This window comes from Pseudonaja textilis, chromosome 9 (genome assembly GCF_049901715.1).
Source record: "Pseudonaja textilis isolate UNSWEBS1 chromosome 9, rPseTex1.2, whole genome shotgun sequence".
Classification (NCBI taxonomy): Eukaryota; Metazoa; Chordata; class Lepidosauria; order Squamata; family Elapidae; genus Pseudonaja; species Pseudonaja textilis.
Window position 1 is genome coordinate 6,365,591 of NC_141998.1, and position 23,988 is coordinate 6,389,578.

Consider the following 23,988-nt stretch of genomic DNA (forward strand, 5'->3'; position numbering starts at 1 on the left):
ATTTTCACTCAAAACTGTAAGTCACCGTGTAAAGTCACAGCTGAGTAAACTGGATATGGAGGCTTATCCAGTTGTCCACGCAAGGAATCTGTTGGACGGTCCTTCTGGGAATGGAAAGATGGCAGGGCCACTCAACCTTGCAATCTTCTCTGCTTTCCTTCCACCCACGCACCCCTCTTGAATTAAATTGTTGACTACTAAAACACTGTCATTCAAATATTGTCCGGGATCAAGGACACAGGGCTAGCACAGTAAGCTAGCCAAACAGCAATGCCATGACATGGAACAGAGAGAACTGAATAAAACCAACTATCAAACACGAATAGTCTTTATCCAGAATCAAACGTGGCATGTCAAAAGCAGCGAATTCAACACTGAAAGGAGGTCAGTGCATGAAGGCCGGTGGTTCTACACAACTTCGGGGCCACCTTTGACCCTAACAAGAGGGATGTGAAGGCACTGACGCGCTTACAGCCTCAAAGGAGAACTGGTATCACAGATTAAAGGGGTGGAAAAACCAAGATGTTGCAAGATCTCAGTGAAGTCAAGGTCAACTGAACTTTTCTTGGAATTTCAACTCAATCCAAAAGATTCTATCCTGATGGACTGATTGGCAGGCTCAGTGCCACAAATTGTAGCTTTTTAGGAGTTTTTTTTTTTTTTTAAAAAAATATACTCCTCACGTTGCCAAAATCTCACTCATGAAAGTCACTTTGGTCCTGATTTTTATTTTATTTTTTGCAAGCATAGTTCAAACCCCAAAGGGGGAATAACTCACACCTATAAATCTATGGTGGGGGGAGGCTTTATTTTTTTTAAAAAAACATAATTTTTAAATGGAACCAAAGAGGACCATTGTAAAAAAAAAAAATCCAACAAGTGAGGTTTCACATAAATTAAGTGGGGGGTTGGCGATCAATCTATCCCTGCTCCTCTTCCTCTTATTTGGAAGCGTTGCATGAGTGTCAAGTCCCTAGAAATGAGAACAAACTGCCAGGAACCTGCCCAATATATCACAGCTGGATCAGATTGGCCAGATGCCATTTTGCTCAGCAGATAAATTCTCATTGTGCCCAGAAATACCTGCCTCTACCTAGGATTGAACTCACAGCCTCCTGACTGTGAGGCGATAGCTCCACCCTCTAGACCACAGCACCACTCATATCAAGATAGATATATTCTCTAATTGAGGTGAGTTAGTGGAGGGTGGGGGCTTATTTTAACCATCCCAGTTATTAGCTGTTTTTATCACTTCCAACTTCGAATTTAGAGTAATCTCTTATCTATCTGCTCAATACATTGAGAATAATAAGCATATTTTTTCAGGAGAATTTCATCAGGGAGAAGAAAACAGGAGGGGGTGGGACATGTCTCTCCTAGGGTGATTTTCTTGCATTTTTAATTAATCCCAGGAAGAAGGATCGGTGGAAATTGTCCTTCAGCATGAAGGATGAGACCGAGGGAACGGAGCAGAGCTCCACAATTGACAACCTCAAACATTTGCTTGTAAATACACGGAGTGCGATTGGCCAAATCGCCCCTTTCTTGTGGTCCAGACTAATAATTTATAAAATAAAATATTCATAAGCATGTTTTTAAAATTGCCATAAATAAAACCCTTGTCACATTTACTGCAAATGTGCACAAAGGCACATTTCTGGACCATGCAAGGTCCAGAAATAGGACCTTGCAATTAAAGAACTTCAATTACCAGGGAGATATATATATATTATTATTATTTTGGTAACATTTTTTTTTTAAAGATCAGCACTTTTCTTTTTTTAATGCTCCTATTTTGACCTTCCAGCAGCAAATACAGGCACGTATTTTTAAGGAACTCAAATTAACAGGCTATTTTAAAAAGTTAAATGAACTCGGGCTGATTTCATCAGCATGCTATACATAATTCTCTTGCAGATGATCTGGATCCTGCCCTGTAGAATGCGCATTAATGCTAAATTGTAAACAAGTAATTGGAAAATCCTTCTGTCCTCTCTTCTCAAACTTCCTACTGAAAAGAGATTCCTAGAGACCTCCATAGTGCTTTTAAGAACAATCCCTTCTTTAGAGAAATGTTTATAAATAGCTTGTTTTAAAACGGAGATGGAAAATAATTTCGGGCATAGTATTTCATTTCTTGAGAGAATTAATTTTCCCTGAATTAAAAAGAAGAGAAAATGCTTCTAGTCCTTGCAGAAGAAATTTTCTTAAGGATAGCTCCATAATATACTCTATTGCCGCGTATCCCAACCTTCCCAGGTTCTTACACACCAGCACATCACTCATGTGTGGCCCGGTTGCAAATAGGCCACGGCCTACAAGCGGGTCGTGGCCCATGGGCTGGGGACCCCTGCTGTATTGAATTAAGGGACGGAGTATTTCTCGCCTCTATACACAGCACCCAGAGACGTAGATACAAGAAATCCGTGTTGAAGATTTGGCATTTTCTACCCAGGAGAATTCAATTCAGCAGAAAACGTACGAAAAACTTCACAGTGTCAACAGAACGGCAAATACTAGCCCCATCAAGTGAAAGGATTGTTCTTATTTGTGGAGGTTCCTTTTGTGCTTAAATAGCAGCAGGATTTAGAAGCAAACACTTTATACACATGTACAAAGATGATTTCCCTTAAACTCTTTTTGTTCACATCACATTCAAAAAAATGTGACCCCCAAATTTGCCTAATACAAATTATTATTATTTTAAAAAATACAGAATTTATACTGATAATTGAAAAAGATCCATTTGGCCATCAAAAATAACTTTCATGGGGGAAAGAAAAAACATCATTTGTACTGAAAAAAATGGGACAGCTTTCAAAATAACTCCGGTGTAGTAATACTTGATAATTTCTGAAAAGCCAAATTCGCATTGCACCTCTTTAGAGAAACGGATTTTGGGGGTGGGTGGGGCTTAAAGAGCAGTTATGCATCCTTAGAAAACCCAGGTTGAATAAAGAAAGGAAGCGTCAAGTGAGCCCAAAGCCCAAAATCTAAGCCACGGCTTGGCACCTCCTTAACTCCAGGGGTGTATTTTCCTGAGATTAAATGGTGACCTGGCAAAGTTTGTCAAAGGACACAATTTCTGTAAGGACAGGGAAACGATTGTGGCTGCCATAATCCACATCTACTCTGAAAGCATATTTTGACTTGGAGTCTAAGGTCCAGCACAGTCCTAGCTACCAATATTTAAATTAAAAAAAACACACCTTCTTGGGGAAAGGCAGCGCTGGCTTGGTTTAAAATGTAAACAATGTATGTCTTGGTGAGAAGAAGCTAGCCACTCCTTCTCATTTTTCCAGATGGTCAAGAAGGAACCAAGAACCTACTCTTCGTACACATAGAAATGTTGAGAGATGAGAGCCGATGTGACTTCTTCCGCAATACCCTTTAAGTCCATGCTACTGAGCACGTCCAGAAGGACACTCAAGGTGGCTGCCTGGCCGTTCTTGTCCAGCCAGGTCCTTAGCATTTGATAATGCTGCTCATTCCCATATTGTGAAGATTTTTCTGCTGAGTCAATTTCATTGTCGGTCAACTTGAGGAGCCTCATGAACCTCTTCCAGTCCTTGGGGGGCACCTTGTTGATGAAGGTGTCAAAAGATCGACTCAGAGCTAGAAAGGAATAGGAGCAATTTGAGTTAGATAAAAGGAGGAGGGGAAGAAGTACAAGGAGGAGGAGGAGGAGGGTGACCAGGAGGAGTTTAGTTTAGTTTACTTTATTGTCATGGCACCTTGTACAACGAAATTAAATACCATCTTCAGTGTACAATGTATGACTATGAAAATAAACACACACATTCTCCACACTCCACACACTGAATTGAAAACTCCAATACCCGCACCACATTGCACTGTACAGAAGAATTCAAAAGAGCTACTGCCCTGGGATCGAAGCTGTTTTTCAGCCTGTTTGTCCTTGTTTTTATTGTCCTGTACCATCTGCCAACTGGTAATAGTTCAAAAATAAGGGATGCCCAGGATGAGATGGATCTTTGAGGATGTTTTGAATTTTCTTAAGGCAGCAGGAGCTATAAAGAGGCTTTTCCAAAGAGGGGAGAGGGCAACCAATGATCCTCTGGGCAATGATGTGAACCCTCTGGAGTGCTGTCCTATCTGCCTATCTGCAATTGGCAAACCATACAGAGGTGCAATAAGTTAAGATACTCTCTGTGGTAGAAGGTCACCAGCAGTTTTTCATTCAGTTGTTGTTTCCTGAGAAGCCTCAGGTAGTCTAATCTCTGCTGGGCCCTTTTGACCAGGGCTGCAATGTGAGCATCCCAGGTCAGGTCCTCTTTTAGAGTAACACCCAGAAACTTAAAACTGCCCACTTGCTCCACTCGGTCTCCATTGATAAACCAGGGCTGGATGTCTGATCTGTTCCTTCTATAGTCCACTCTAAGCTCCTTGGTCTTATTGGTGTTGAGGACCAAGTTATGGTCTCCACACCTCAAAAGCAACCGGTCCACTTCATCTCGGTAGGCAGACTCATTTCCGCCCCCCATAGATGAGTCCTACCACTGTTGTGTCATTAGGAGGAAGAGGAGGAGGAGGAGGAGGAGGGGGAGAATTAAACAGCTGCTTCTGATTTCCCAGCTGCATGAATTGCTATGGGGAAATTCTGGGACATTTGCAAGGACCTTTTTAGACTCAAGAGTTGTGTAACTCAGTTGTTTGTCCTTATAAAAGCGAAGCTACATTTTTCAAATAATTGTTGGTGGATGTCAGCAATGGGGATGAAGTAAGATAGCCCCCCCTCTCTCTTGAAATGCAACCCCCCACAAAACTCAATAGAATAGAAAACAAACAGATGGATAAATAAAGGAGATGAACATAAAATTCTCCCTGAAAACCAAACCAAACTGCACAGATGATGGTGAAGACTGAGCAAGACAAGCAAAACTAGCCATGTCTGCAACCAAAGTTGACTTCATGCTAGTGTCTTCAAGTCAGCACAGATTCTGATAGCGCTAGCCTTGTGGTTTCACAGGAACTAGAAAAACTAGTCTGTAAATTTAACAAGGCAGCTTTTATCACTCCTGGTATGAGGTGCTTTGAATAACGGGGAAAGGCCTAGTTGAAAAAGCAAACATCGCCTGCTCCCGCCTTCCCATATTCTGCCTTTAAAAAAACAAGCACCAGTAGTGCCGAGGAAATGTGATTAGAACTTGTTAAACAATTTACTTGCATTTAAATATGTGGAATTGAAAAGGGACCCACAGTCCCTCTCCCACATCCACTGAAAAACACCCCCTGGTATCATCTGGGAATGAAAGAGAAATTTTGTATCAATGTCTCTATGGTCAGTGTTTCTGGACATTGGTAACTTCAAGATAAGTGGACTTCAACACCCAGAATTCCCCAACCAGCCTTATTGGCTGAAGAATTCTGGGAGTTGAAGTCCACCTATCTTGAAGTTGCCACTGTTCTATGGGCTCCCTTGGATCGCCCTGGAAGACCAGAACTTAGCTTTCTGATGCTCCCAATTCATTTCTCTACTCCAACATCCATGAGTTACAGAAACCCACACTATACTAGCTTGGATGACAGAGTTTATTCAGGATTGCTTTACAACTGCTCCCACTTTAGAAAGCACAAGTGTATTGGAACCGGATATCCCATACAAATTACAGGGAACTAAATGTGTGTAAATATGTATGTACACATATAGACTGGGTGAAACCAGGTTCAATACTAGCAACTGTGAGAGGGATCTTGGAATCTTAGTGGACAACCAGCTAAATATGAGCCAGACATGCTGCAGCAGCCAAAAGTTAATGCAATCCTAAATCGCATTAACAGAGGGATACAATCAAGATCAAGTGAGGTACTAATATCACGCTATAAAGCCTTAGTAAGACCATACTAGAATACTGCATCCAGTTTTGGTCACCACATTATATAAAAGATGTTGAGGCTCTAGAAAAAGTGCAGAGAAGAGCAACCAGGATGATTAGGGGACTAGAGATTAAAAGATGAAGAACGGTTACAGGAGTTGGACATGGCTAGTGTAGTGAAGAGAAGGACCAGGGGAGACAGGATAGCAGGCTTCCAATATTTGAGGGCCTGCCCCAGAGAGGAGGAAGGGGTCAAGCTATTTTCCAAAGCACCTGAAGGCCAGACAAGGAATAATGGATGGAAACTGAACAAGGAGAGATTCAACCTGGAGATAAGGAGAAACTTTCTGACAGTGAGAATAATCAACCAATGGAACAGAAGTTGCCCTCAGAAGTTGTGGGAGCTTCATCACTTGAGACTTTCAAGAAGAGATTGGACTGGCATCCGTCAGAAATGGGGTAGGTTCTCTTGCTTGGGCGGTGGGTTGGACTGGATGACCTACGATAGGAGGTCCCATCCAACTCTTTAATCTGTTAAAACATGAGCAACGTTGACACCTCTAAGGTCTCACCTGGAAGCAGGAATGAAAGAGAAGACCAAATTTTGCCTTCATTTTTCTACAGCAGTGTTTTACAACCCTGGCGACTTCCAGGTATGTCCACATATCCCTCCTTCTTAATAATGTAGAACCAATAGGAGATAAATCCTAACTGGATTGTGGTAAAAACTGAGCCAGTGAGGCTGAGCATCTCTCGAACACTGGATCTGATTTGGAAGCAGCAGACGATAGAAAGGTGAGGAAGGGAAAGGAATATCCTTGGTGGAGTCAGTGAAGCACTTCTAAGAGGAAAGAATAGAGTACAATGTTGGATTGTGAATCCAGAAGGACAAGAAGCAATGGGTGGAAGCTTATCAAAGAGAGATCCAACTAAGAGAGAACCAAGGAGAAATTATGGTACCGGTCAGTGTGAATAATCAACAGTAGAATAACTTACATCCAGAAGTTGTGGGTGCTTTATCACTGGAGGTTTTGAAGAAAAGACTGGCCAACCATTTGTCCACAATGATACAGGGTCAAGCAGAGGGTTAGATCCTTTCCAACCCTACTGTTCTATGTTCTAGTTTTACTATATACCTAATACCATTATAGTTCAAGGAGAGTTCTGGCAAAAAGAAGCCAGATTAACTTGAAAGAATTTAAGAGCACTTACTTTCTGTTGGGTTCCTGCCATTTACAGGAACTAATTTCTTCATTGCTGCATGTCCTCGACCTACCTATAATGAGAAAGAATAGAAAAGGTAAAGGTTTCTCTTGCCCAGTCATGTCTGATTCCAGTGGTGCTCGCCTCAGTTTCTTAGCAGGAGAACCAGTGTTGTCTGAAGACATTTCCATGTGGCCAGCATCCACTATACCCTAAGGTGCACGGAACGTTGTTACTTTCACACTGAAGTGGTACCTATTTATCTACTTGCATTTGCATGCTTTCAAACTGCTTGTTCTGCCCCACACCCTTTTCCAACAAATCAAACACAATCCAAAAGGATCAGAAACCTTGTAATGCTTTTACAAAATACCTGTAACTAGCTGTGATAAGCACAAGCCTTGGCAAACTGTGCGAGACTTGCCAAAAGATAACAGACAAGAAATAATTTGGAACACAAGAATATTCAAATACAAACTAAGGATATTGGAATGTCCACGAGGCTGGAGTTTCAAAACGTCTTTGCCTTCTGCAAAGAACATCTGATTCACAGCTGGCTTTTATCTTCTTGAAGGAGGGGCCATTACCTTGCAGCCTTACTCCCGAGTCGCCCATTCTGTTGTAGCTGCTCTTTCCTACGAGCAATCCTGCAAACACGCGCACAGGGCACAGGCTCCTCAGAAACCTCCTCATCACTGCTGCCAGCCCCCACAATCTCTGAGGCAGCAGTCCACTCCCTAATGGTCCTGGCCCCTCATCTGAGTCCTTGCTCTCCTCAGCTGTCCGCACCTGCTGCCAGCTAACCACAACACTGCTAAATGTCAACTCATAAAACATTTCTATGCCTGTTTTGGAGTTGCCATGAGCAGAAGGAGATGGGGAGGAAAGAAATTTGAAAGAGCAGGGCAGCAAGTTTGGAAACGAAAGTGCATTCCGTTCTTATCTTGCAAAGATTATAACTAAGCTACCAGAATTTCTGCCTCCAAATCTCTAACTGGAGAACGTGATTGATGACTCTTGGCTAATTAGGGCAACTACTGGAATCCTGATACTAAGTAGGTAGGAGCTGGGGCAGGTAATGTGAGCTCACCCTATCATGCGGCAACTGGGCTGTTAGCTTTGCAGCTGACAAACCCAGCGTCTTTAACAGCTGAGCCATCACGCTCACTGAAAAAATTAGAACTCAATTGCATTCATTAAATTAAGAACCTGCCCCTAAATTTACAACCATAATTGGGATTGGAATATCCATCCTAAGTCATACGTCAAGTTGGACCCCAACTTATGACCATCATTTTTATGATGATTGTTAAGCAAATCACCATGGTGTAAGTACGAACCCATTGTTCTGAATGGGTGCTTTTGCCAGAAGCTGGCAAAAAAAGATCAAAAGCTACAATCACATGGTATACCACATGTGCAGTGGTTATAATGCAGTATTGCAGGCAAACTCTGCCCACAGTCCCAAATTCAATCCTGACCGGCTCAAGATTGACTCAATCTTCCATTCTTCCAAGGTTGACAAAACAAGAACCCAAATTGTTGGGGGCAATAAGCTCACATCATAAAACCACCCAAAGAGTGTTGCAAAGGACCGTGGAGCAATGTATAAGCTTAAATGCTATTGCTATCACAAGATACTGCAAATGATTGTGAATGCAAGCCAGTTGGGTGTGACTAACAACCACAACATTTTGACATTTTGGTTACCTCCGATGGAGAGGAAACTGTTAATGGCGTCATTCTTTCCAGTGCTTGTCCGTTGGCAGTGCTACCCCTTGGCGGGAGTATTTCGGATCTCTGGTTCCTCTGCATGTTCAACATGTTGTCGCGTTCTTCGCTTGGCTCTGGACTGGACCTCTTCTGCAGATAGTGGAGGAATTGGGTACGCTTGCAAAAAACAAAGATACGGTGGATTTACTAGCTCTAAAAAATAAAATATGACATTGTCTCTGGATTCTAAGAGCATTCAAACCCCTTTAGGTATAAAAAGCAAGTCTTCCTGAATTAAATAACATCCCAAATATTCATTCTTCCCCTTTTAACAGAAGATGCCATTTTAGCTATTGTTTATTTTAGAACAGGTGTCTTCAAACTTGACAGCTGTGGACTTCAACTCCCAGAATTCCTCCTCCAGTCATGTTAGCTCAGGAATTCTGGGAGTTGGTCTTAAACTTGCCAAGTTTGAAGACCCTTGTTTTAGAAGAAGGATACTGTGGGTAGCAATATTCACCAAAGAGTTAATAAGCAACCCAAGTTGAGTTGGAGGATCATTAACCATTGTGATTACTTCAGCAAAATAAATTTTATTGTTAAGATTCATTTCCTGTTAAATTAACAGTGAATTAATTTAACAAATGCTAGGAAAATTAATTTTAATTGCTTAATTGTTAGCTATTAAACTGCTTGCTTGATTTATTAATATTAAATTTACTAATGCTAGTAAATACAGCATATTAAGAGATATTTTACCAAATTATTCAGATAAGACTGTTATGGGCAAAGAAAGATAACCAGATTTGTATATGAGTATTCTGCTTGACTAATACTTGACTAATCAGATCCCTTTGAAGAAAAATAGTTCAAAATAGTTCAAACAGCATAAGAAGGAATGAACAATACAAAATATATGCATATATAGTAGATTAAACAAAAGCTCTTATTATTTGCACATCATTGTTTAGTTTGGTGGCGGCAGCACCTCAGATAGCCTTTCTTGGCTACATAATTTTTTCTCCATTTTCAACTTGAAGACTTTCTACTATATTCCTTAATACAGACCATAAATTGAACCAACAACAAAACAAAATTCCAATTTGTGAAATCTTCAAAAATTCTGACATGTAAGTATTGGTCTGTATTTACAACCAAGAACCATATAGCTGTCATTTCAATTCATCTGAATGTATTTATTTTGGCAATTTAGAAGCTGCCCAACCATGGATGGTTCTGGACCACATTCCCAATACCAAAAAACAGAAAAATTCATAAGTAGCTAGAGACAACCCTATAAACCCAAATTTTTCTTGGCAACTTTTAAGACGTGTGGACTCCAAAAATTCTGGGAGTTGAAGTCCACTCTTCCTAAATCTCCTACCAGAGGGGAGCAACAGAAACAGTGGGGGTGTGGGGTCTCTAACGATGCTTTGAGCTCTAAGCACATAGCACTTATAAGCAGATTCCTGAATGACAGGAAGCAAGCTTCCTATAATCTTCTCCGCTGTCCTCACCACTCTCTGTAGGGACTTTCTATCTGTGGTGCTGCTGCCACCAAACTAAACAATGATGCGGTTTGTTAAAATGCTCTGAACTTGTGCCTCTGTAAAAAGTGGCCAAGAGAGAAGAAGAAGATCCTCATCTGACACAGGAAATGCAGGCGCTGCTTTCCCATGCTTCATTAAGGATGACATGTGGAGAGACCAGTTCCAATTGTTAGTTATCTTCACCCACAGATATCCAATACTGTTGACCACCTCTGCAGCTGCATCCTTGATACTGAGTGGAATATGACCATATATCTACAATGACCTCCTTTGTTTTATTAACATTTAGAATCAGGTCACTTTAATTGCACCCGTCCACCAGAACCTTCACCTCTTCCCTATAAGCAACCCCAATTTCATCCCAGATAAGACCCACATGGCATCTGCATACTCCACAATATGTTTTGTAGCAGATTTGGCACAGCAGTTGTGGGTCATCAAAGTGAACAGTAGAGGGCTGAAGAAACAACCCTGTACTCAAGGACATGGATATTATTCCAGAGGCCAAGTACCATTAAAAAAGACACATTTCCAGGATCCTGCTAAATGCTGTTTAGTTGTTGGGCTCCAAAGCATAGAGACTCTGTGAGATCTCATTGAATGGACAGAAACAGCTGGAGACAGACAGTCCCACAAATAATGTAGCTTTATAATGTCATGACTGGCACTAGCACTTTCACTTATAATTCCTCTTCACGGTGCTTTCCAGCCCTCTCTAAGCAGTTTACAGAGTCAGCCTATTGCCCCCCCAACAATCTGGGTTCTCATTTTACCCACCTCGGAAGGATGGAAGGCTGAGTCAACCTTGACCCGGTAAGAACTGGACTGCCGAACTGCTGGCAGCCAGCAGAAGTAGCCTGCAGTACTGCATTCTGACCACTGCACCACCACGGCTGGCGCAATGGTTAGAATCAACAAGAAATATGATGATGAGTGAGATACACGAAGGGCTTTAAAGGAGACAACCCACTTTGAATTGTACCCAGAAGCCTATGGGCAACCAGTGCAGCTTGTGGAGAGGTGGGGTCCCAAGGGTATAACACGCCCACCAGTGCCTGCACTGCCACATTCTGGACTAGCTGCACCTTCTGAATGTAGCGAAAAGGTTAGAATACAGCACTGCAGGCTAACTCTGCCTACTGCCGGCAGTTCGATCTGGCTCAAGGCTGACTCAGCCTTCCATCCTTCTAAAGCCAGTTAAGCTCTTACTCCTGAAAAAAATACACCCTAGTACTGTTCTAGTGCAACATAATTTTATTCAATCTTCAAGTCACAGTAATGTAACCTTACAACATGCGGAGATCAATGACATAACCTATTTTATGTATGCAAAATATCCTATATATATTCTATGACTTAAGGAGGGAAGACTGAAAAAGAATCACACTTAATGGACTTGAAAAGAGATGGGCAAAACTGAGCAACGTGTTCAGATAGCTTCTTGTAAAAAGTTGTCAGACTGAAAAAGAAATCCCCTCGCCCAATATTACTTTTCCCACCTCCCTTGGAAGAATGGTCCTTACCTTGAGGCTCCAGAAACCTGCGCAAGCTGTAAGAGAAAACAGGATGGAATAGAGAAACTTAGCCAGCAGAGCAGTGATCACATATGGACACATTATAAAGATGTTTAAGTGGGGAACCTGCTAAATGATTCATGCACAAACTGTTACATGCATGGAACAGCTGTTTGGGGATAGCTTGAGCCCAACCTGGAACATGCACTTTTCTTATAAAATAGAGAACAAATTAGGATTGCTTTGTTCCACATGGAGACGGAATTGAGGGGATGAAGCTGGTGAGAATGGAAAAAAGCCCAGGCTGAAAGGCTCTTTGGAAGGGAGGGGAGGGGAGGGAGGGAGGGAGGGAGGGAGGGAGGGAGGAAGGAAGGAAGGAAGGAAGGAAGGAAGGAAGGAAGGAAGGAAGGAAGGAAGAGATTGTCATATTTTACAGCAGGTTGGACAGGAAGGAAGGAAAGAAGGAAGGAAGGGAAAGAAAAGGAACGGAGAAAGGAAAGAAAGGAGAGGGAAGGAAAGGAAAGATTGTCATTATACTTTTCAGCAGGTTGGACAGGAAGGAAGGATGGAAGGGGAAAGGAAAGGAAAGGAAAGGAAGATTTGGAGTCAGGATGCTAGTGGGATATTATTGTTGTTGCTATTATTGTTATTAATTCTGCCACTTAACTCCCAATGACCCTGGGTGTTGCAGATAAAAAAAATGTTCAAAACAAGGGAACAATTACACTGGGACATCTGCAGCAATGATTATGGAGAAGAAAAGAAGGAAGGGAAGACATTGGGCATGATTAAGAGCTATGCATCAGTTCTGTCCATCTTTTTCTCCAGAATTCTGGGACTCGAAGTCCACACATCTTTAAGTTGCCACAGTTGAGAAACACTGTTATGCAGAGCAGGATGGCAGAATTCTAGACTCTGTAGCTTCTAAATACCGTAGAGGCTCCCTTCTTTGCCCCCCCTCCAATGTTAAAATTTTTTTTTTTTTTTTTTTTTTTTTTTGGGTTTTTTTTTTTTTTTTTTTTTTTTTTTTTTTTTTTTTTTTTTTTTTTTTTTTTTTTTTTTTTTTTTTTTTTTTTTTTTTTTTTTTTTTTTTTTTTTTTTTTTTTTTTTTTTTTTTTTTTTTTTTTTTTTTTTTTTTTTTTTTTTTTTTTTTTTTTTTTTTTTTTTTTTTTTTTTTTTTTTTTTTTTTTTTGTTTTTTTAATTTTTTTTTTTTTTTTTTTTTTTTTTTTTTTGTGTATTTGGTTTTTTTTTTTTTTTTTTTTTTTTTTTTTTTTTTTTAAAAAATAAAAAAAATTTTTTTAAAAAGTTCTTTACATATCACACTATCATAGCAAGGGCTGTGCTAAATAGCTTAGCCATTTTAAGTCTCAGGGAAAACAAAAATATTATTCTTACCATTTCTAAAGGTTGTGGTTCTTTTCTTACACAATACCACGGCCAGAACCAACACCGCAGCAAGCACAACAACCACAGCAATCACAGAAAGCCAGGCCAATCCATGATCTCCTGCTCCAGGGGAACCTTAAAATGAAAGAGGAAAAAGGGCAGGTGTAGACCGGCTGAAGGCCAGACAAGGAATAATGGATGGAAACTGACCAAGGAGAGATTCAGCCTGAAAATAAGGAGAACTTTTCTGAAAGGAGGAACAATCAACCCAAGGAACAGAAGTTGCCTTCGGAAGTTGAGGGAACTTCATCCCTGGAGGCTTTCAAGGAGAGACTGGACTGCCGTCTGTCAGAAATGGTGTAGGGTCTCCTGCTTGGGTGGGTGGGTGGGGGGTTGGACTAGTTGACCTACCAGGTCCCTTCCAACTCTGTTAATCTGTATCTGATCATTTGGATGATATGCTTCTTCAAACTGGCTTCTGAGAGGCTTGCAGTGAAATCTGATGTAATGACTTTAATCTGCAAACCCTCTTTCTGGAATCGGCCCCATCTGAGGAGAAACTCATAAAAGCCAAGTCTGGAGACTAAAGTGGTTTTGGAGATTCCTTGATTGGGCTGATGTTTACTGTTAGGTTGTTTGTCTTTGGAAGGTCCTTGATTGGGGTATTGTTTGCTTGATTGGTCTAAAGCAGAGATTAGCCCCAAGATTAACACTAGACTAACAATCAAGAAGTCAACAACACCCCGATTAAGGAACTTCCAACCCAGACAAACAATCTAACAGTAAACAACAGCCAATCAAGGAATTACTAAAACAACTCCTACCAACACTGACAAGCAAGCCACCAGTATATAAAATGAGAGCAAACTCTGCTCCCTACTAGCACTGATGATGTTACCTTATTTGGTAATGAAATGTCTGCAAGAAAACAACCAAGGTCAAGGCCCCACATTAACAATATATCTCTTAAAATACAATCAGGTGCATCTTCATTCCACATCTCACCCCATTTTCTAGAATTCATCTCTAAATCTTCAAATCTCCTTAGGAATCAGTAAAGGTCCATTAATAATCAACAAAAACACCTAACACAAGCACATAAACATCTTTTTCTCTTTAATCTAAATTCCCCCCTATCCCTCTCTTTAACAATCAAAATCTAATATGATTGCAACTTCCAAAGAACGGTGCCTGCTCAGCAGATACAGAATGCTGGTTCTCTTCCAGGGAAGGGACGGTTGCGAGTTCAAAAGCCAGAGGATAGCAGGAATCAAATAATCTGGTCAGGAAGTATTCTAACCCGAAGCTCTCATCGTTGCCCTATTTTGTTACATTTCCATATTGTTCTGTCTGAACATTCATTTTAGGACTAGCACCATATTCTCACGTTCATTGCTACTGGTCCACCAGGATGCAAGGAACTTACTTGTTGGAGATGATGAGGTAGCATCAGGAAGACATTGGATGTCACTTGTAGGCATGCAATCCTTTACCTTTCTTTCTCCAGGACCACAGCTATGGACACAAAAAGAAAATGGACACTGAAGGATTTGGTCACCTCTCAGACTGAACAAGAATCAATTCGAATTACTCAAGTGTTGAACCACTAGAAGCAACAGCTAACTGATGGTAACCTGTCCTAAACGTCTAGGGAGGTTCTCAGTCATCCAGGTCATGGTTGTCCCAAAGGTGCTTTTTTCAGGAGGCAACTCGTTTTCCTTTGAAGATGTTTTACTTCTCATCCAAGAAGCTTCTCCAGAAGCTTCTTGGATGAGGAGCGAAACATCTTCAAAGAAAAACCAAAGTTCCAGTTGCCTCTTGAAAGAAGCGCCTTTTGAGATAACCTATCCTAAGATTCTAGGATATTTGGCAATCTAGAACATTTCCAAGCTGTAAGAATATACATATATCAGCAAAATAAGCACTTAAGTAATGCTGGGGAAGATTGAGGGCAATAGAAGAAGAAGGAGACAGCAGAGAAGGAGGTGGCTGGGTGGAGTCACTGAAGCAGTCGGCGTGAGCTTAAATGGACTCCAAAAAATGGTAGAGGATAGGAAGGCCTGGAGGAACGTTGTCCATGGGGTCGTGATGGGTCGGACAAAACTCTGCAACTAACAACAACAAAAAAGCAGATGGGAGTTGTCACAAGAGCTGGGTTGTGTGGCAGTCACTGGAATTGTTCTTTTTAGATACACCTTCCATTATGCTACTGGGATAGACCGCCATCTAGTGATGGACAGGCCAATTTCACCACTCTGTAGAAGTTATGTATTCAAGAAGTTGTCAACAAGACTAATGTGCCTGATATCGATTTCTTAAAGCAGAGAATTCTCTTATCTGTGAAGGCAATCTTTCCAGAGTAGATACAGTAGCCTTTTCAGTAGGAGTTCATCTTCCTTCTTCCTCTTTTTCTTCTCCTCCTCTTCTTCTCTTCCTCCTCCTCCTCTTCTTTTCTTCTTCTCCTCCTCTCCTCCTCCTCCTCCTCTCCTGCTCCTGCTCCTCCTCCTTCATTTTTACAAATACCTCCAAACATAAATCTGTGCAAAACCACTGCTTCACAAAGTGTCACTCAGAATCTTAAAAGCTCAGTTCTTTTTATGAATGCCTCATCAGGGATTGCTCAAAGCTTGGAAATTAGAAGGTTGTGGTAGCAGAACCTCCTTATTTTTCCACCCCCACCCCCCCCCGCCAGCTTCTTCTTCCCACCCCAAAGATCTGTGATCTTCATCCACCTTCTCCAAACCTCTCTCAAATTTTTTGGGTGTCAGAATAGAGACTGCCAAATTATTTCTAAAGCGTTTTAAGCGGTGTGAAATAATGCTGACCTTGTCATACATTTAATGCAAGTTTCACATGGCTGGTCAGGTAGGCAGAAGGTACCATTCATGCAAGCACACTTGGTATTGGTGGTTGCAGTACACTTTTTTATTTCTACCTCATCTGGAAAGAGAACAAATCGCAAATTTAGAACTATAGCAGCAATTCTGAGCAGCAAAGAAGATTCAGACTAAGAGCAAACGACATGTTTGCCTAAAATATCCTTAACATGATTTCTTGAGTAAAACACAGGTCGTTGAATGACCAAATGCAAATACATTTCATTTCAGCTTAGTATGACACGTGCACTCCTTCTCAGAAGGCAATGGGAGGAATCTTTCCATAATGGCCTTGATGGGCCTCAGGTTTCATTTCATTTCTTCAATTCATTGTATTTATATAACTTTTTTTATTACTTAAAAATATTGTGTCAAAGATAAGATGCAAGATAAGATGTCATGAGGCTAGAAACTGGGAGACGGTGAGTTCTAGACCCACCTTAGGCATGAAAGTTGGCTGGGTGTCTTTGGCCAATCACCGGGAGACGGTGAGTTCTAGTCCCACCTTAGGCATGAAAGTTGGCTGGGTATCTTTGGCCAATCACCGGGAGACGGTGAGTTCTAGACCCACCTTAGGCATGAAAGTTGGCTGGGTGACTTTGGCCAATCACCGGGAGACGGTGAGTTCTAGTCCCACCTTAGGCATGAAAGTTGGCTGGGTGACTTTGGCCAATCACCGGGAGACGGTGAGTTCTAGTCCCACCTTAGGCATGAAAGTTGGCTGGGTATCTTTGGCCAATCACCGGGAGACGGTGAGTTCTAGTCCCACCTTAGGCATGAAAGTTGGCTGGGTATCTTTGGCCAATCACCGGGAGACGGTGAGTTCTAGTCCCACCTTAGGCATGAAAGTTGGCTGGGTATCTTTGGCCAATCACCGGAGACGGTGAGTTCTAGACCCACCTTAGGCATGCAAGTTGGCTGGGTGACTTTGGCCAATCACCGGGAGACGGTGAGTTCTAGTCCCACCTTAGGCATGAAAGTTGGCTGGGTGACTTTGGCCAATCACCGGAGACGGTGAGTTCTAGTCCCACCTTAGGCATGAAAGTTGGCTGGGTATCTTTGGCCAATCACCGGGAGACGGTGAGTTCTAGTCCCACCTTAGGCATGAAAGTTGGCTGGGTATCTTTGGCCAATCACCGGGAGACGGTGAGTTCTAGTCCCACTTTAGGCATGAAAGTTGGCTGGGTATCTTTGGCCAATCACCGGGAGACGGTGAGTTCTAGTCCCGCCTTAGGCATTAAAACCTGTTTGAGTGACTTTGGGCCAGTGACTCAGTCTCCCAGCCCATCCCACCTCAGAAGATTGTTGCTATGGGGGAAATGAAAAAGAAAAAAGGAGAGAAAAAGTTTGCTGCCTTGAGTTACCTATACAGTAATAAAGCGGGATAACAATCTAACAAACTAAGTAAACGAAACTGTCTCTATCCTTAATACCTAAAATCCTGCAGACTCTGCAACCAAAGCAGGAGCCAAAGGAATTTGCCAGCTTGTAAAATGTGTTGTTCTCACAGGGTTGACAAGTCCCTTCTGTTCTGGGGACAGTACAAGGCTTAAGGACGAAAGTTCCTAGAAAAAAAGCAAAAGATGTAAACAGTTAAATACATATTAATAGTATATATTAAAACAGTGGTCCCCAAACTTTTCTGGCTCGGTAGACTAGCAATGGCAGCAGTGGTAGTGGCATGGCAGAGGGGATTGATTTTGTGTGTACGACCTAGTCCTGCGCATGCACAAATGGCCCTTCATGCCCGCTGCTTGCGTGGCCTGGCTTTCAACGGGCTGCAGACTGGCCCCGCTCCCTGGACCTGGAGTTGTCTTAAAAGACCGGAATTCTCTAGGAACGGCAGATCTAGCTATACAATGAATGTCCACGTTGCACCAATTAAGAGGCAGGAAATAAATTAATATACAGCTATAGTAAGCAATTAGCACTGCTCTCTCCCCCAGTTGCATCTACCCTTCCCATCAAAATCTGGCCGAAGAAATAGGTTTCAAGTCCCACATTCAAAGGGGTTCTAACTGATGGGACCCAGGAACAGGGTCGATCCTGCTATTGTTGTGGTTGGCCGGCAGAGGTCTCGGACAGTGAGGATAAAAGGGAACCAGTCAGGCAGTCTGGCGAGGACTTGGATGAGGGTCCTGCATCCGATGCAGGGAGGGGGCCAGGACCATCTGGGAGTGGGGTGCTGCCTTCGGAGCCTTTGGAGCCTGGCAGCAGTGAGGCAGAGGACCCAGGGGAGCCTGTCCCCAGTGTGCTTGAGCGCAGAGCTGCTAGAAGGCAAGAGCAGCTGAAACAAAAGGGGGCGACTTGCGAGTGAGGCTGGGAGGTGATTGCCCCTCCCATAAGGGATAAAAGTCAGTCCTCAATGACAAAGAGCTTTGCAGGAAGCAAAGCAGTTCAATAGATTCCGAGTCCTTCTTGAAGCTCTGTGTATTCTGGTCGTTGTTTTTTTTCCTGGGCTGGTTTAGGTTAGCCTTAATTGGACTTCTGTTTCTTGGCAGCATTCGACAGCACTGATAAGCGTGCTCTTATCTGGAGGAACTGTGTATAATGAGTTTTGGCTAGGAATGCAAGTAATTCCCAGCGTCACATTAAAACAGGTTTTACTTTTAAATCCACTTTGTGTTTTATTAAATTTGACGAAGCCTGGGTCAGAACAGCTATGGCACCCAGGTTTTAGTAAGATTGGCCTAACCCCTTTGGCCTTTAGAAGTCCCCAAACACATAGATGTGCCATCAGGCTTGGGGATCTCATAGAGGTGAGGGTGGCTGTATTGTTTGTGAGCTGTAGGTTGGCACTCTCCTATGATTCTTTTGTGTGTGTGTCTTTTGTTATTTAACTGTTTGGATTGTTTTTCATTTTGTCAGTAGGAGTTTGGTTATGTTGCTTTAACTTTGTGAACCACCCCGAAACATGTATGCGAGATGGGTAGTATCAGTTGTGCCTCCACTTGAACCTTTAAGCAAGAATGAATCCACTTGTTGAGAAAGGTAATAGTTTAGAAGAGGTCAAGTGAAATACAGTAAGGCAAAACCGGAACTGAAATTTGCCCGCCAAAACCCCAAGTGAAATATTTTCCCCTCTTAGGCACTTCCTGTTGCTGGTCCCTCCCATCACCACGTCAAAGAAGGTGTTTTTGAACTGGATGTAGGCTGGCTTGCAGCTGCATTCTTCTCACGGTGGAGTGACCTTGACACACCATTTTGGAGAGGCAGGCATACTTCCATTACTTTCACTTTCCTCCAAGCATTCCCCCTCTCCCTTCTACCTTCCCCCCAGGGTTCATGGCAGACCGGTACCTAGCGATAGCAGAAGCACCATTGTGTTCTGACTGCCGGTTATACACCAACCGGCAATGAAGCAGCAAATCACTTATAATTTGAGTAAAATAAATACAGTCCTGCACAATGTGGAAGTGTCTCTGTATTACGTCAGAAGCCGATGTGTGTCACCCACTTGGGAATCTGCCCTTCTAAGCAAAAGCATACTTTTTGCAGATGTGCTGAGAAAGATGTAATATTAAGAGGAACAACCAATGGAAAGTCCATCATTGGAAGGGAGAAGGTAAAAAAACGTGCATTTTTTTTTTGAACAGCAGGGCAAGCTTCTAATCCCTTTGAATCATCTCCTTAAACTACAATAACTTATTTTTCCTCCCCCATCTGACTCTCTCTCCTTTTTCAATTTCTTATTGCAACATGAGTTCTGTAGAATTTCTGGGGAAATGAGTAATGCGATGTGATTTTTTTTTGTTAAAAAATAATAATAATAAAGTCGACTTCTGCTGTTATCTACCGCTTCCAATGGCTTCTAGCCACAGTTCTTTGAATGGGTAGTTTTGTCACTGTTCCACCATGGCTGTCCAACTGCCCTTTGCCTCAGCTCAGTTCATACTTATTTGGCGCTGTCTAATGAAAATGATTGTCCCACAGGGTTATCAAGAAAGACATGTCCAACTTATCTTTCTCAAAAAAGGAACAAGTCGTGTACATATTACTATCAACCTGCCTTCAATCAAGGACCTGTATACTGCACAAGTCAAAAAAGAGGGCTGTGAAAATATCTACAGATGCCTCAAATCTCAGACATAAACTGTTTCAACTCCTTCCCTCAAAACGATGCTGTAAAAGGACCCTGCACACCAGAACAACTAGACTCAAGGACAGTTTTTCCCCGAAAGCCACCACTCTGCTAAACAAATAATTCCCTCAACATTGTCAAACTATTTACTAAGTCTGCACTACTCTTACTATTAACCTTCTCATCACTCCTTATCATCCATCCCCTCCAACTTGTGACTGTCTGACTGTAACTTTGTCGCTTGTATCCTTATGATTTATATTGACTGTTTGCTAGTATGATTTGATTACTTATTGTACCTTATGACTATTATTTAGTGTTGTACCTGATGATTCTTGACTCTTGATGTATCTTTTCTTTTATGTACACTGAGAGCATTTGCACCAAAACAAATTTCTTGTATGTCCAATCATACATGGCCAATAAAGAATTCATTCATTCATTCATTCATTCATTCAATCTATCTATCTATCTATCTATCTATCTATCTATCTATCTATCTATCTATCTATCTATCTATCTATCTATCTATCTATCTATCTATCTATCTATCTATCTATCTATCTATCTATCTATCTATCTATCTATCTATCCACCTACCTACCTACCTACCTACCAACCATGCCCCTGTCGGAATCTGACTTGGAGGAGGAAGCCGAACAGCTGACATGGAGTGGGAGTGTGGCTCCATTGGCTGTGGAAGAACCTGGGGAAGGGCAAAGTCCGTCTGGGCAGAGCAGGGGAGAGGTAGAGCAAGGGACAGGGAATTCGGAGGAAGACCCAGGCCCACCCCCTCTTCATCCTAGGGCACATCAGGAGGAACGGAGAAGAGAGCAACATGGGCTTCGTGCCTTATGGGAGAGGAAAGGGCCCTGATTCCCTTCATTATTTGCAGCTGGGAACACAGTGTATAAAGAAAGGAAGCTGCACAGAGCAAGTTGTTGGGAGCAAACATGAATTTATCTAGTATCATTGTGGCTTATCTGTATTTCTGGCATCTTCCCAACTGCGTGAGTTTTGCTGTGCTTTCAAGTCTGAAATTCCTTCTCCTACCCTGTCAAGCTAATTACTTCAGTTTGGTTTGTTTGGATTTTAAGTTACAGTTTGTGTGTACCTTGTTTTGGACTGAATTTTCTATAGTCAAAGGCTGTTCCTGGGAGTGTTTTTCTCCAGCTGAAGGTAACCTGGACACTGGGGGCAAAGTTGGAGATAGTAAAGGGACTCTTATTGCTTATTTGACTGTGTTGCTTTTCTGCCATGCTCCGGGTCTTCTATCTATCTACCTACCTACCTACCTACCTACCTATCTCTGGTTCTTATTATGAAGGATCAGGTGGAGCTGATAATGGGATACCTGGTGGACATTTCTTGCACTCGTGGTTCTCGTAAGTATAGAACTGGTCGGTGTCATCATCTGGAATCATGGGGGCAGTGACCTTTGGATCCTGCATTTGAGGAAGTCTTGCCGTGGTGGCTCCATGCTGGGAACAAAGACAAGAGAAACAGGGGATAATTTTAGTCTCTTTGAGAAGAAAGCAGAACAAAGGCTGATGTTTCCAAATCATTATTGTTCTTATGCTACAGCTGTAAAGATGCCTTCCAGATGTAAACATAGTGTAGAGGTAGTCCTTGACTTATGACCAGAATTAAGCCCAATATTTCCATTGCTAAATGAGACCATTGTTTAAGTGAATTTTGCCTCATTTTACGACCTGTCTGGCTACAGGTCTTAAGCACAAAGGAATCACATGACCCCGGGACACTGCAAATGTCATAAATATGAAACAGTTGCCAAGCATCTAAGTTTTGATCAGGTGACCATGGGGATGCTGCAACAGTCATAAGTGTAAAAAATGGTGATAAGTCACGTTTTTCAGTGCCGCTGTAGCTTTGAATGGCCACTAAGTGAACTGTTATAAGATGAGGACCAGCTACATAAGAAATGCCAGCTAGTTTCAGGTGATGAAATCTTTTGCCCAATGTTTTAGAAAATGTGTTGTAGATTCTAGTCTATGATATCAACTAAGGGTATCCCCTGGTATAAATCAATTAATGTTGTATAGCAGTGGTGGCCAACCAGTGGGCCGGGGACCACTGGTGGTCCACAAGAAAATTTTGGTGGTCTGCAAAGAAATGTCCCCCCTAAAGAAATTAATCCAGCTGCGCGGGAACACAAGGCCACCCACATGGCCCATGGGAACACAAGGCTTGCATTGATTGCATTGCAAACAACATGAGGTAGTGAGGGGAGAGGGGAAACTTGCCCCACACGCCTGGCCTGACCACCAGGCTGCTTCTTTCTGCTTCTTTCTTCTTCTCCTTTTGGCTGCACATGAGGAAAGCAGCAAAAGTCTTTCTTTCTCTCCCCCAAACTCTGCCAGAAATGGGTCTTTGGGACCCTGCAAGGCCTCCTGCTCCAGACTTTTTTGGGGATTTTCCCAGGGTCTCTGGTCCACAGGATTTAAAATTATGAGTTTGGTGGTCCCTGAGGTCCAAAAGGTTGGCGACCCCTGTTGTATAGTCCTCATTTATACTTACTAATTTCCATGTTCTTTATGCATCTGTAAAAAATGCAGTTACTAAAAACAAAGGTACCATCATTTGATGATGGGAAACAAAAAATAAAAAATCTATGCTGTAGTTCAGACACTACAATAAGGCTTAACACATTTTAGAAAACAAAACAAAACCTCACAAATGTTATGCCTTCAAACCCAGCCCCACTTAAATAGGATGAATCCAGTCTGCAGATTCTAACTCCCAATTACCATGTGTGGATCTGATAACCTTATAGAAATATGTTTGTTCAACAAGGTACCTTCTTTCACATGTGGTAATCCTGCCCTAAGGCAAAAATAATAATAATAATAATACTGGAACAAAATAAGGAAATGGTTACAAGAAATTACCAGTCTCCAAATAGAATTTAGGCCTGAAATGTTTCTTTTAGGGATAATCAGAGGGATATTTAAGAAATGTATTATAATACATCTACTAACAGCGGCAAGAATAACCTACGCACCAAGTTGGAAACTAGATAACATTCCCAAAGATAGTATGATAATAAAGAAAATAATGGATTGTGCAGAAATGGTCAAATGCACACTAGAATTGCAAGACAGAGAAGACATGAAATACTATACGGTCTGGGAAAAATGGTATAATTGGTTAGACTGTAGGAATAAGAAATAATGTAATATATTCAATATACTCAATACAATAATCAATGTATATATTGATTTTATTGGACTAGCTGATGTCACACCACTGTGAAGATGGTATATGTGTTGTTTTTATATGTGTTGTTGTTATATGCATTGTTTTTTAAATGTGAAGAAGTGTAATAAAAATTATTTAAAAAGAAAAGAAATATATTTGTTCATGCATGAACTCTATTTTAGTCTTTAGGAAACTATTAGGAAACAATGCTTGCTTGCTTGCTCCTTCCTTCCTTCCCTCCTTCCTTCCTTCCCTTCCTTCCTTCCTTCCTTCCTTCCTAATGGTCAGTTCTCCTGTGTGGCCCTAATAAAAAATCAGTCAAGTTTCCCTTAGATTAATCTCAACTCTGACTGCGGATATGTCCCTGCAGTTTTCTCGGCATGATATGGAAGTATATTTCCATTATCTTCTTCCAAAAAGTTTCTTTCAACTTCCCAATTGGCTTACAGATCTGCAATCTCTTGTGGTCTCCCATACAAGGTTGGATGACCACACTTATCTTTTTCAAAGGTAATTATGGTTAGCTGATAAGGAGGTGCTGATAAATATGTAAAGAGCAGTTGTGTCATGCGCTGTTGGAGTCTGGCTAGGGAATTCTATAAGCGGTA

The 23,988-nt window shown here is 41.8% G+C and overlaps 1 protein-coding gene across 1 annotated transcript in view; it reads right to left on the minus strand.

Moving 5' to 3' along the window:
• Positions 1–1,742: 1,742 nt before the first annotated feature.
• The window catches only part of LOC113445648 (tumor necrosis factor receptor superfamily member 10A-like), a 49,399-nt gene continuing 27,153 nt past the window's right edge, over positions 1,743–23,988 (minus strand). The window contains exons 2-10 of the mRNA XM_087938865.1: positions 21,516–21,642; positions 17,514–17,645; positions 16,030–16,144; positions 14,631–14,719; positions 13,214–13,339; positions 11,827–11,852; positions 8,751–8,930; positions 7,050–7,113; positions 1,743–3,615 (exon numbers count right to left, since the gene is read on the minus strand). Coding sequence (XP_087794991.1) covers positions 3,326–3,615; positions 7,050–7,113; positions 8,751–8,930; positions 11,827–11,852; positions 13,214–13,339; positions 14,631–14,719; positions 16,030–16,144; positions 17,514–17,645; positions 21,516–21,642 — 1,149 coding nt within the window. The 3' untranslated portion in view covers positions 1,743–3,325. The remainder of the gene's footprint in view (positions 3,616–7,049; positions 7,114–8,750; positions 8,931–11,826; positions 11,853–13,213; positions 13,340–14,630; positions 14,720–16,029; positions 16,145–17,513; positions 17,646–21,515; positions 21,643–23,988) is intronic.